A 12,469-nucleotide genomic window follows, 5' to 3' on the forward strand; every position below is an offset into this window, starting at 1 on the left:
TCTTTGTTCTCTTTATATAGATTTCTCATAGCACTGGTTCTCTACCCAAAGCGGCCTGTGTTCAGCATTTGCAGAAATGAGGTCATTTGTCTACCTCGCGGGCGGACATCCTACGAAGCGCTTGCCGGCCCGTGTTTTCCATTCCAGACGTGTCTAATTTAATAATATTTAAATTAGTTCACATTCTCGCATAAAATGCTACCTTTTAACTTAAAATAATCAAAATTTAGCATCACGTTTAATTTATAATAGTACGCATAACAATTGTCAATGAAGCATCTCCAATCAATCAACCAAGCATCTTCAAAATGTACTTAAAATGTCTTACTGATACTGAGTCAAGTTCATAAAACAGACTATTCTCTTTCATTTATTTATGACGCATTATTGAATACTACTTTTTTTAGAAATTTTTTAGACTTCAGGTAAACAAAAAATACGATTGAAAATGGCGGCCGAATAGTTCCTTCTTTTAATTCTTAGTTAAATAGTTGTCTAAATAATACATTTATACATGCGTTCTTATACAAATAGTTCTCGAGTGGCGAATACGTGATAATAAACGCATGGTAAGTTTTAAGAAGTGAAAATAAAATATTAATTATCTGAATAACTTGAATGCCGGCTGCTCCTAATTAGTCTTAATGCAAATCTACTGGGCACGGCCACGTCAACCAGTGAAAATTTTATGAGTAAATTGATTATAATAATATTAACATCGTTTTATTCTTTAAGAATATTTACACTAAATAAAAATTCGCCGAGTGTTCACGCCTATATTCTTTGATTGTATATATACCGCTTAAACATAAGCTTCCGTTAATCCCGACTTTAATTGACGAAAGGATATCGACAAAATTGTTATCCAATCGTCTAAGTCGTATTCATTACGTGAATAAACAATCTTCATACACGTAGAGCGCACTCGTCAATTCCGAATGCACTCTATGCTTTTACCCCAGACTTTGATTAATTGTCGTTTTGTTTATCGTTGGAAATAGAATCTCGGTCGTGGGAATTGATTACCTTCAAGCAAATCTAGGTCAGTTTAATACTCAAGCTTAGTTTAAAATACGGTGCAATATCGTATTTTATTTTAATAATATTCGTCTATGATTATAATTGCCTTCAAATAAATTATATAGGTAATTAAAGTTTATATGTGACTTCATTATCATCATCATTATTTCAAACGTTCGTCCGCCGCCACAGAGCCTTTCTTTAAAGACTTCTAATAAGATTGGTTGGAAGCATCCTGGATCCAGCGTATTTCGAAGACCTTAACAATGTCGTCCGTCTGTTCGTATTGTTGGTAGACGTTCTACGCTGCGCTTGATGGTTTGTGACCTCCACTTCAGAACCTTAAAGTTTTAACGGCCATCACTTCAAATTGCCAAAATGTCAGTTACTTTTGTTAGTCTACGGATCTACTCATTTCTGATTCGATCTCTTAGAGAAATCTCAAGCATACCAGAGATATTTTTACATATATTTAAAAATTAAACAACAGTTATCACATCTTATAGATATAAATAACTACTTTTTTAAATTTACTTGTACATGTATAATTGCTATAATAGTATGGACAATACTTTATAGTCGAAAAACAAAATTAGATTAGAGAACAAAGAATAAAGAAAAACATTTTTATTACAGTATAAAAGAGGAACTTACTGATGTACCTAATCATTACTTATGGGATATATAGTACAAAGGCTTACTTAGGATTCTAGGCGATTTATAACATTGTAATTTTACGCTATACTCGCTGTCCTGTTAGACTTCAGTTTGTAAAAAGTTTCTTGCTGCAGTAAAAACTAAAAACTTACAATTTTTCGATTAATGCTTTTAAAGTAATGATTACTCAGAAAATTCTATTTTTTTGCATTGACTTTATGTTTCCGTTGTAATATTCTAAGACATTTTTGTATGATTACACTCGAAAACCCTTTTTTGTTTTGATTAACGTCAAATATTTGTAATCGAAGGACAAGTATTATAATTTGCTCTATGGTTTATAAAGGAAAAGAAAAATCTTATTTTTACTGTTTCCTTTATGTTTTATCAATGTTTGTCTTCATAAGAATCTTCACCGTGTTAAGGAAAACAAGACAAATTGCCGAATTGGATAAGGCATTGTGAAATTTTGTGCTTAGTAACACGTTCGGCGTTTTCTTTTTACTTACGTACAGTTTAGCACCATCATGTAATAATTATTAAGTGGGTAAGACCTACCTTGAGAAAACTGTCATAGTCATCATGTCAGCCGACAGACGAACACTGCATGGGCAGGCCTTGGCAAAAGGTCTCCACAACGACCGATGTTGCGCTGACAGTATCCAGCGCCTTCCTACAACCACAAATATGCCCACCAAGTACCTACGCCGCGTCTACCGGCTCGTGTCTACTTCAGACGAGCAATTCCAAGAACTACATCGGTGACCATGGGAGATGGTCCAAGGATGGACCAAGAATGAAAAAGTATGAAAAACTGGAACATCACAATATTAACATTTAGTCTCTAACAACTCCGTAAAGAATATATATATTTATTATAAGATAGAAAATTTACATTCATTCACAGTTGTAACAAAATATTACAACATACTCGTATTAATATGTACAAAAACAGAATAAACCAAAAAGTAAAAAGCTTAGACAGTGTCATGAATAATGATTATAGAAACACACGGAATTATCAGAACGTAAATCTTTGTTATTATGTTTCTCCCATTCCGCGCCAGAGGGTCGACTTTTATGAAATGTATATTGATTTAGAGATTTACATGTAATTCATATAAGTTTGGATACAAAAAATATTTTTGTAACGATAATATTATTTTCGACATAATAATATGAAACGACTTTGCTATTCGGGACTGTATGTATCTAAAGACGTCCATCAATGTTGAAATAATATTCGCTTCTATACTAGTTCCAAATATGAACCCTAGTATTATTCAGGGGATCTGTGGTAGAATATAAATTTGGAGATCCCTGGACGATGTCGAGGATTCCGCGCATGTTTGCATATTAAATTGTGTTTCAATTTTCTTTTTATCAAAAGAAATTACACCTACAGTCTCATTACAAGCAACAAGTAAAAGAAATAAGGCAATCGTCAGGGAACACGGAGAGGGTGAGGTGTGCGGGCGAGTAACGCAGCCAACGCGACATGTATGACCTGACCTTGGTCCGTTCCGTTGTTTCTTCTGTGCTTAAACCTTAACTTGACATAAATTTACTGATTACGTTCGTCAATGTCATTTTTTTTTATTGATTTAAAATAAACCATCAAATTACAACAAATTAATCTATAAAAAAACACATTTTTGTCCTATGTCCGTGGACAAAATTTCAATATAAAAAGGGATCTATGAGCCAAAATAATTTGGACGACACTGACCGATCGAGTGATTTAAAGAAGATGCCGGATGCAGGCTGTTTCCAACCGGTCCCGTTTGAAATCTATATGAAAGATTTTTGTTTGGCAGTTCGTATGCGGTAGAAATGATTAAAATATAATGTTAGATTTAAAGCTATATGTTTTTTTTTTATTATTTAATACCGTGCTTACTTAGAGTTAAATCGATGTTATCGCGATCCTTAAATATCCTTTTGCCCTAAAGCTGCTAATAACATTTAAAAATACATTTTAGTATGTATTTCTAAACAGCTGCCGTAAAGTGTGCCGCGTAAAGCACACATTACCTAAAAGTTATACGGCAAAGGACCCCTAATTTGCATTTTAATAAATAAAATTCTGTGATATACAATATAGTGATACAGCTTGATAAAAGATATATCATAATAAAAACTATTAATTTGTCTATTTTTCGTTAAAAAGATTTTTGGAACAAGTCGTTAGATCAAAGGTTTTAGACCAGAACTGTTCGTCCAACCAAATTTTTGGTTCTACTTCAGTAATGAAAGGAGCTGCATGTATACCAAGAGAATGAGAAATAAGGAAGTGAAAATATTGTGTTAGATTGAGACGGCATGCTAGGTACGACAAAACTTTCTAGCCGATGTTCCAATTGATTCTTTGGAAGTAATGATGTATACAAGCGTTGTCACGCCGTAAAAGAAATGTACTCGTACGTTGTGTATAAAATGGTTTGAGAATAGAATTCTCAGGTCATTTCAAAATTAACCTATATTAGCACAGATTACTAATTATAGTTATTATCACCAATGGTTTTTTTTTTTCAATTTTACCAGTATATTTACCCACTTTTCGGGATAAAGAATTGAAAACTTTCTTTTAAGATTTTTTTGGTTTACTAACAAATGCTGTTTGCAGTTTGGTTTTATTATCAGCAGGTTTTAGGCGGCAGGGCGTTGATACAGAAATAAAGTTTGAGAATTATCCTCTGAAGCGTCGTCTCCAGCGGATACATTATATATTTTTCAAGTAAGAGATTACATTACATCTTTTGCACATTCATCAAAATTTGTTTCAGTATTCTATTTTATATTTTTACTTGAAGGTTTTCCATTCCGATAAAAAGAAGAAAAAATAAAGGAAATATTACAGAAATAACTGTGATGTTCACTGAAACTTTCGCCGTGTTCCAATAATTTTAAGTAAGCAGCCTCCCTTTCTTCGTTAACTTGAACAGTGTCTGAATATTTTGAAGCAACAATAGATTTTCATGAACTAAGTATTCAAGTTTAAGTAAAAAATAAAATATACTTTGAAAAAAATTTACTATTTACTTATAACCTCGATATGGAAATGGTTTTATTATGAAACTGAAATTGCAAATATATTTCTAAATAAGATTTCTGTACCAAAAATTACATAATGGATACAAAATAATTTGAATCTCATCTCTCGGTAAAAAGATAACAGAAATACATTTCCTTAGGATATTACCCTTATAATGAAATTTGCTCCCTGTCAGAAATTCAATTTAAGTCTAATTTTCTGTTTTACTTACCTCGCTTGTGTAGCGCCCAACTCTTAATTCACACGAGTCCGTAATTACAAGGAAATATATATTTCAAAAAAGATACAATAACTTGCCTCTTTTAATAACTTTCATAAATTTTTAACGCACGTAATAAAATAGGTACATTATTTCTAAAGTTAAAGAATAAAAATATGTAACTTTCAGGATAAATATTAAAATGAGTAAATTTTGGAACAAAACAATACATTGTAGATTTTTTTTAATTTACCTAAAAGTCATCGAAAAGAGCGGAAATGCATAAAGATATCAAATGGTAATCGGATTTAAATGAATAATTTGCATCTACATTGCAGGAACATTCCAACTAAATTAATTAGGGTCGAGCATGGGCATTTAATTTGAAGCTCTTTGATTTTATTTCATTATTACGAGGCATAATTAGTGATTCGTTTATTACCATTATTGCAATAAAAGTAATTAATGGAAGATTCTAAATGGCCGTCATGCAGCAGTAGTCCTAAACCGTTTAATTAAATGAGAAATTAAACAATGACACTTTACAAAACATTTATATTATCTAAAGTTTTTCTATAATTCTATACATAATCGTCGTTAATTTTAAGGTGCTTCGTCAGATCTTAGTGGCAAATATTGATGTCGCCTGCTGTAGAAAGGATGGCGTTGTGGGATTTGTATAGTTTCAACCGATGATCTCGACTGAGCCACTTGATGATTTAATGTACCCACTGGAATAGGTGTTACAGCATAACCCGCGGCAACCAGAGCTGCGAATTCTTCAGGAGTGTATGCTTTGTTATTTTTAGGCGGTGGCAACTGGGGGCGTTGTTCATCTAATACTTTGCCATGCTGCTCGACAGAAACTTGCTCTGAGCTTCCAGGCTTCTCCACACGAACTGACTGCTCTCTTGCTATTTGTTCTTGTTTCTGTGAAGGCTCTATTCTTAAAACAGGTCTTAGTACTTTTTTAGGGGCAATGTTTTTGTTCACATAAATTGTTGAATGAGGCGCTTTAGTTGATTCGATAGCACGTGCTTGTTCCAATCTCAAACCTATCGGCGATTGTTCGTACCTGCCTTTTTGTTCGTTAGATCGATATATAGGTCGAAGGTAGTATTGTTCACCGATGATTTGGGTCGGTTGTGGAGCTGAAGGTAAGCTTTCAAGATTGGCTTGATTATAAATTTGGACTGTTCTAGCTTTCTCGGGTTCCGGGAATCGTTTTAAATATGTCAATGGTCGTTCAACATTTGCAACCGCAATCCGAGGCTGCTCTTGTCTAACTGATTGAATTTGCTGTCTTTGAGTATCAACAAGCCTGTATTGTTTTTGAGGAGCTTCTTGTTGATATTGAGGTACAAATACGTAGTTGTTTTGTGTTTGAGGCTGAAAGTTCTGTAAATTAGGAGCCGGAACAATTTTTAAACCTTGTGATTCTGGACGTTCGTATAAAGGTTGTTGTACAGCAGGTTGAGCGGCTTGTATGGGGATATAACGAAGGGTTTGAGCTGGCCGCCGAGGTTGTATGGAAATGTATTGATTTTGTAATGGTTGCTGTTGACCCAGAACATTTGTAGTTTCGATTAAGTACTGCTGCGGAGCTGTGGATGCTTGTGTAGGTACGACTTGGACTTTTGGACGCAGCTTCGTAGGTTTCTTGCTAGGTTTTGGTACATATCGCTCTACCTGTAAAAAGAACACAAAGCGTTTGTTTCACTATGTCCAAGACACAAGTAATATACAATTTGAAAATATGACAGTGAACTTCACCTGTTGATATTGTTGTCCAATGCTCTGCTGTGCTATTTGAACAGGTTGTTGAGTCTGTGAAAAAACTTGCGGCCTTTGTTCTTCTTGACGTACTGCCTGGCCCAAAAGAGCAAGTAATTCCTGGTCAAACTGTTGAGCGGAAGAACTGCTAGTGTCGCTTACAGAAAGAGCAGCTCCTACAGAAGCCTCGGCGCCGTTGGAAGAGTAATGAGGACGGGCGATGACTGCATGGGATGGCTGGAGTGATACCTTAAAATTTAATAAAAATTAATATTTTGGGTTTTAATATTTTAATTTCAGACGTTTTGAATTAAGATTAAATGATTAAAATTTTCAATATTTATAATCGTTGCTTAAAACTTTAACATATAACCAATTCGCTACCCATGAAGGGCTTATTACCATAATGATTTTTATTTGTACATACTTAAATCATTAGTGAATAATTTAGTTTTATTATTTTTTTATTACATTCCCTAGTTATTATTAAAAACATAAGATATCGAAATAAACTTCTAAACTATAGACAAATTGTTGTGTGAGTCGGCATCATACGGGATCATTATATAAATATTAAATATGTTTGAGCAAAGTTAGTCAAATAGGTTTTGTGTTTAGCGTGATCAAATCATTATTATCATCATCATTTCAGCCTATGATGCCTCCTGCTGGACACTGGCTTCTCCTAAAGATTTTAATAATGTGCCAAAAACTTTCCTAAAAAGGGTCGTGATTCTCAGTAGTGATTAAACGCAAGGAGCAGGAGGGATGATTTCAAATAAGACAGGTTAGAAGCCGCTTGCATCCGTAGTATCCAGATGTCCTTAAAAAGGTTCTCTGTCCGCCTTTTGGGTAAACAGACATCTCACGCTGCGCTTGCCAGATCATGTTCTCCACTCAAAAACCTTAAGGCCCTTCGGCCATCAGAACAGATGCTCACATGTTCTGTGATTAAATGTCGTATAGATCTCTCTCCGATGGGCTGTTGTGTCCGCATCTCCTTGCCTTTACCGAAGCTATAGTTTTTGAAACTCTGGCAAGGAACGGCAGTTCGCTGCACCCAGGTAAAGGGAAAGAAAAATAAATAACGCCCAAGCGCCGGAAAGAACCCGTTAATTTTAAAATCATACTAATAAGGAAAATAGTAAAATAAAAGGGATAATAGAAATAATAATAAAATTGTCTGTAATATACGTAAAAATTATTATAATAACTTATTAATCATAAGATTAAGAGGTAAACAAAAATTTTAAAAATTGTGCCCTAGATAAAAAGACTGCCATTAAGCGGTAAAGGTTCAGTTGGCTATATAATAAAAAAATATTAAATTGGTAAATATTACCTGTCCCGCAAGTTGTGGATCCAGGTAATAGAAAGGCTGTAAGTTTTGCTTATGTTCAGACTGAGGGTTTGAGTATAACTGCTGGAGTTGCTGGCCGCTTCCCAACGGTGCTTTTCTCTCTGGTTGCAGCTCTAACAGCTCTTGTGTGTTGAGTGAAAACACTTGCCCGGGACGATATTGCTCTAGCTGTATCCTTCTGTAATCATTTACAACAAAATAAGTATCGGCTAAATTTGTTTGAAGTAATTGTAAACATTTAATTTTTGGATAGATAGAAGGATAGAAGATTGATATGTTGTGAACAAGCTAAAGTATACAAAGAAATAACTATGTATGATGTTTTGATATAGTGTGCATGTTAAGAAAATAATATGATTTTTTTTACCCTGTTTGTTTATTTTCTTGCTGTGGTTCTTCGACTGGAGCAGCTTGATCCTACAACAATAAAGGAGTCGCTTTAAAGTTTTAACAAACTGTTACACACATTATTTGTTATATATTGTTAGGAGTTTCCATAATGTATGACAACAATAACTCAACGTTATGGTTATGTAAACAATACGTAGCGGCAAATAATAGTTAATTAAATAAGTTTATTACGAAAATCAAATAAGCATTGAATCATAATGTACTTTGAACAATGTTAATTCCGCGAAGTAAAATTTTATTTACTTTTATTTTACTTATTAGTGGATAGACCAAATAATTATATTTTTATATGAGGAATACTTAAGCAGTGGAATATTAAGATTTATAAAAAGTATGTGTAGCATATTTTAAAAACACAAATGCGTAGCTCACAACATTGTACCCCGTGTATGTAATACACATTATAAAAATAGTAAAAGTAAATAAAGCTAGTAAGTAAATAAATTTACATAGTTTTCGAATTCGGTTAAAAATGTAGTATGTTATGATTACACACAACTGGGAAAAAATTCATTCTGAAGGTTATTTAGATTTAAAGCAAATTTTGATACTAAAACGGTGAAGTGATTACTTAATGCGTATTTTTCATATTTTAATTAATTTGAATTTAAGAATCAAAATGAAAAATGTTAATAACTAAAACTGAAAATTATCAGCATTTTTATAATACTTAATAAAACTGCACACTGTGTTCATTTTCTTTATATTTTCCGATTCGTTTATGATAAAAGTTTTTGCTGCCGAATTTTTTCATACATATTCATGGTTTTACTATAAATTCTCCAACAATTCTAATTAATAATTATCACAATCGGAGAACACTTTCTTTTCCTTTCTACTTCTACACGAAAACCATTTCAAAATTATATACTAGTATTAAGAATATTATATAAAAATTCGACGAATTTCCCACGGTTGAAGTGAAGTTAATGAAGATGTTGATTAAACAACTATAATAAATAAAAAGATCTCTTAACCTCCGTACACGATAGTACTTTAAAATAAAAATAAATAAATGTTCATTGCAAATCGACAATGCGACTGAAGCGCGTGTCATAACACGTGTAGACAGCGGATTGCAATTACCTCTACGTGTTACATTGGACACACATTCCAGTGAAAGCAAAGAAAAAATGAGACAATGCAGTGCGGATATTTTTATAGCTGGTGACTAGATTTGTTCCTATCTGTCAAGTTAAACTTAATTACTAATGTAATATGTTAATCTTTCGAACCCTGCAGTTAGTCCGTTTTAAGGCATTTTCATTAATTAATTTTATTATTATTATTATAACCACTCATGATCATTTATCGTGATTACTTGTGGCGTGTGGTAAACACGTGTCAGAATGATAAAATCTGGAAACAACTTTAAGCTTGCCTTAATCAACTTTCAACATGAAGTTAAGACTATGATCATGCCTGGGCAACGACTTCTGCATGTAAATGCTTAGTCGTATTCATTTCATCCCACTGCAAGGCGTAGATTCTATTTGTCTATTTGTTGTAATTGATTTTGTGCTGCTAGCCGAACTGGGCTTTGTACAGCTTCATCGAAATTGAGCCCGTGGAAACAGCGGTCCACGGACTAAAAAAAAATGCAAGGCGTAGACCTTCTCCAGTCTTTTATACCCATATACCATAATCGCCATCGCTCGCAATAAATGCTTACAAAGACAAACGTTAGATATTTTTTAATTTCATGTGAAAAAGTACATTATTTTAATTCTTTAACTATTTTACAACTGTACTCTTACAAACAACGTTGTTTTTTTTAAAACAAAATAAGTTTGGCAATTAACTTGGTAAAGTTTTTGAGTGTTATTTTAAAAAACATGTCCCCCTTTGTTGATAAGATGATAAACAGCTATTACATTCGGAACTGCTATAATTATAAAATAGCAGGACGTTTTACAGCGCGACACGCCATTCAGAACGTGACAACATGTTATTAGACATCGCAACTGCTATTGCCCCTTGTAAAACATTCCACCGTTATTTGCTGGGTTAATAGCACCCGTTGACGAAATGTAAAGAGATGCTATTAAAACAGTATTAAGAGCGAAAAGCGGACGAATGGAATTACTCAACATCGAAACGGTCCCGGAACGAAAGGTTTGTTCTTAATTCCATATTCATCATGTATGTAGATTATTATGTAAACAATTTCTGTAATATTCTTGATAAAACAAATTTGAAGGTTTATGTATTTTTTTAATTTAGTTTAATTAGTTTTATGAAATGTTTTTTGATGTTGTAATTAAACTATGTCATTCAAAATGATCATCATTCAGCCGTAGGGTGTCTAGTGCTGTACATAGATCATCCGATAGTCGCTATGTTCGTTATGCTCATAGACGCCCACTGTAAGGCATTGGCCTCCCCCAAAGATATCCATGGAGGGATATAACATAATCACCACGTTTGTCAGGCAGGTTCGCAATCACAGTGACGTATTATGGTACACAGAGGACGCTGCTGCCTATCCTCTGGAAACTTGCTTAGGTGCAGTGGCAATCCTATATAATTAATGCACAAAGTGTGAACTATATAATATTGTATCCCGGGAACCGAACGCGCGACCTGCGATCGAATGTCTCAGTCCTCTACCGCTAGGCGACCACTGTTTTTGGCCTCTCCAATAGACTTTCAAGAAGACTGGTTGTAAGCGGTGTTTGTTCAGCATCTTCCAACTGCCTCAGCAAAATCGATCGTTAACCTTATGGGTGGACTTCAACTGAACCTTAAGGCTATGGCGGTCTTTAGCCGTGCTCACTGCCATTTCAACTTGCCAATCCTCTGGCCAACGCGGGTAACTTTCGTTTGTCAACGGATCTCCTTATTTCTAATTCGATCCTTTAATGTCATTTCCCATAGGTAAATCCTAAATCGTTCAAAAATACATAATAATAACAATAACAATGTCTTTTAATAATATGAAAAATCTTAAATCGAATTTATCTGTACAATTTTTAAGGAGAAAGTGAACAAAAGTCGTCAGTTGTCCGAACGTATACTGTTGGCGACCTCCGCACACAGATTCGGTGAGAGGCTATAATTTTCTTAATAATAGCACACTTCAATTGACCGTCACGTCAAATAGCAAATTGGTGTCTCGGCAATTTTGTTATACAGATAAGTTTTTATCATCCCAACGTCTTCAACAGATGATTAAGCAGAAATAATTTCATTAGTCATACGCAATATTTTTTTAACACAACATTCAGTTTCGTATGCATACTTAGTCCAGCCACATAGAATTGTTTTAAGGAAAAATAATTCTTTTATATTACACTATACATTTATTACTGGAATATATTTATATGTAGCAGTATAATGTGTTTAAATTTTAACATCGAAAATATCTGAAGGTCAAACAAAATGATCTCCATTTAGTTAAATACAGTCCTGTATACGTTGGGGCCGATTTTTCAGTATCCAGTCGTCATATACAGTGTCTTACTTGAAAAATTCTTGTTTGCCGATGTAATGCATTAATCTAATTTTAAACTGTCTTACTGAATGCAAATTATTATACAATTTAAAGCATTGCACATTCTGTAAAATAAAAATAAATTATAATCCAGTAGAGACCAGGCCTAGATGATGTCCAAAGTAGTTTCAGCTCTGATGAAGTTCGAAACGTAGATTGCAATTACGCTTGGATGGAGCGAGCTTTATGATCCGGTTCTATGTGGACAACTTTAAGTTATATAACATGGTATTGTTACGAAGCATAACCACTTTCTTAAGAATCGTATCTTGATACACTTAAGACAATGTTTCGACACAACTTTTACAAATCTATGATAAAACTCAATAAGTATTATTTCAGAAGTGTGAAATTACGATTTGCAATAAAACATTATATTTTAATTGTAATAGTATTTATGGTCAGATTAGGTATGCGCTTATTGTATATAATAGTAAAACTATATAAAAAAATCGAAGAACTGGCTCTAAACCGGCGGCTTTATAGAATTTTCTACAATAT

At 33.6% G+C, this 12,469-nt stretch overlaps 1 protein-coding gene across 1 annotated transcript in view; it reads right to left on the reverse strand.

The window, feature by feature from the left end:
• Positions 1 to 5,533: 5,533 nt before the first annotated feature.
• LOC137920364 (uncharacterized) overlaps positions 5,534 to 12,469 on the reverse strand; it is a 54,661-nt gene continuing 47,725 nt past the window's right edge. Inside the window, exons 3-6 of the mRNA XM_068763670.1 lie at positions 8,432 to 8,481; positions 8,047 to 8,242; positions 6,705 to 6,953; positions 5,534 to 6,620 (exon numbers count right to left, since the gene is read on the reverse strand). Coding sequence (XP_068619771.1) covers positions 5,535 to 6,620; positions 6,705 to 6,953; positions 8,047 to 8,242; positions 8,432 to 8,481 — 1,581 coding nt within the window. The 3' untranslated portion in view covers position 5,534. The remainder of the gene's footprint in view (positions 6,621 to 6,704; positions 6,954 to 8,046; positions 8,243 to 8,431; positions 8,482 to 12,469) is intronic.

This window comes from Battus philenor, unplaced genomic scaffold (genome assembly GCF_028537555.1).
Source record: "Battus philenor isolate CCGP_79_NKW_IND1 unplaced genomic scaffold, ilBatPhil1.0.hap1 SCAF_18, whole genome shotgun sequence".
In the NCBI taxonomy this organism is placed as follows: domain Eukaryota; kingdom Metazoa; phylum Arthropoda; class Insecta; order Lepidoptera; family Papilionidae; genus Battus; species Battus philenor.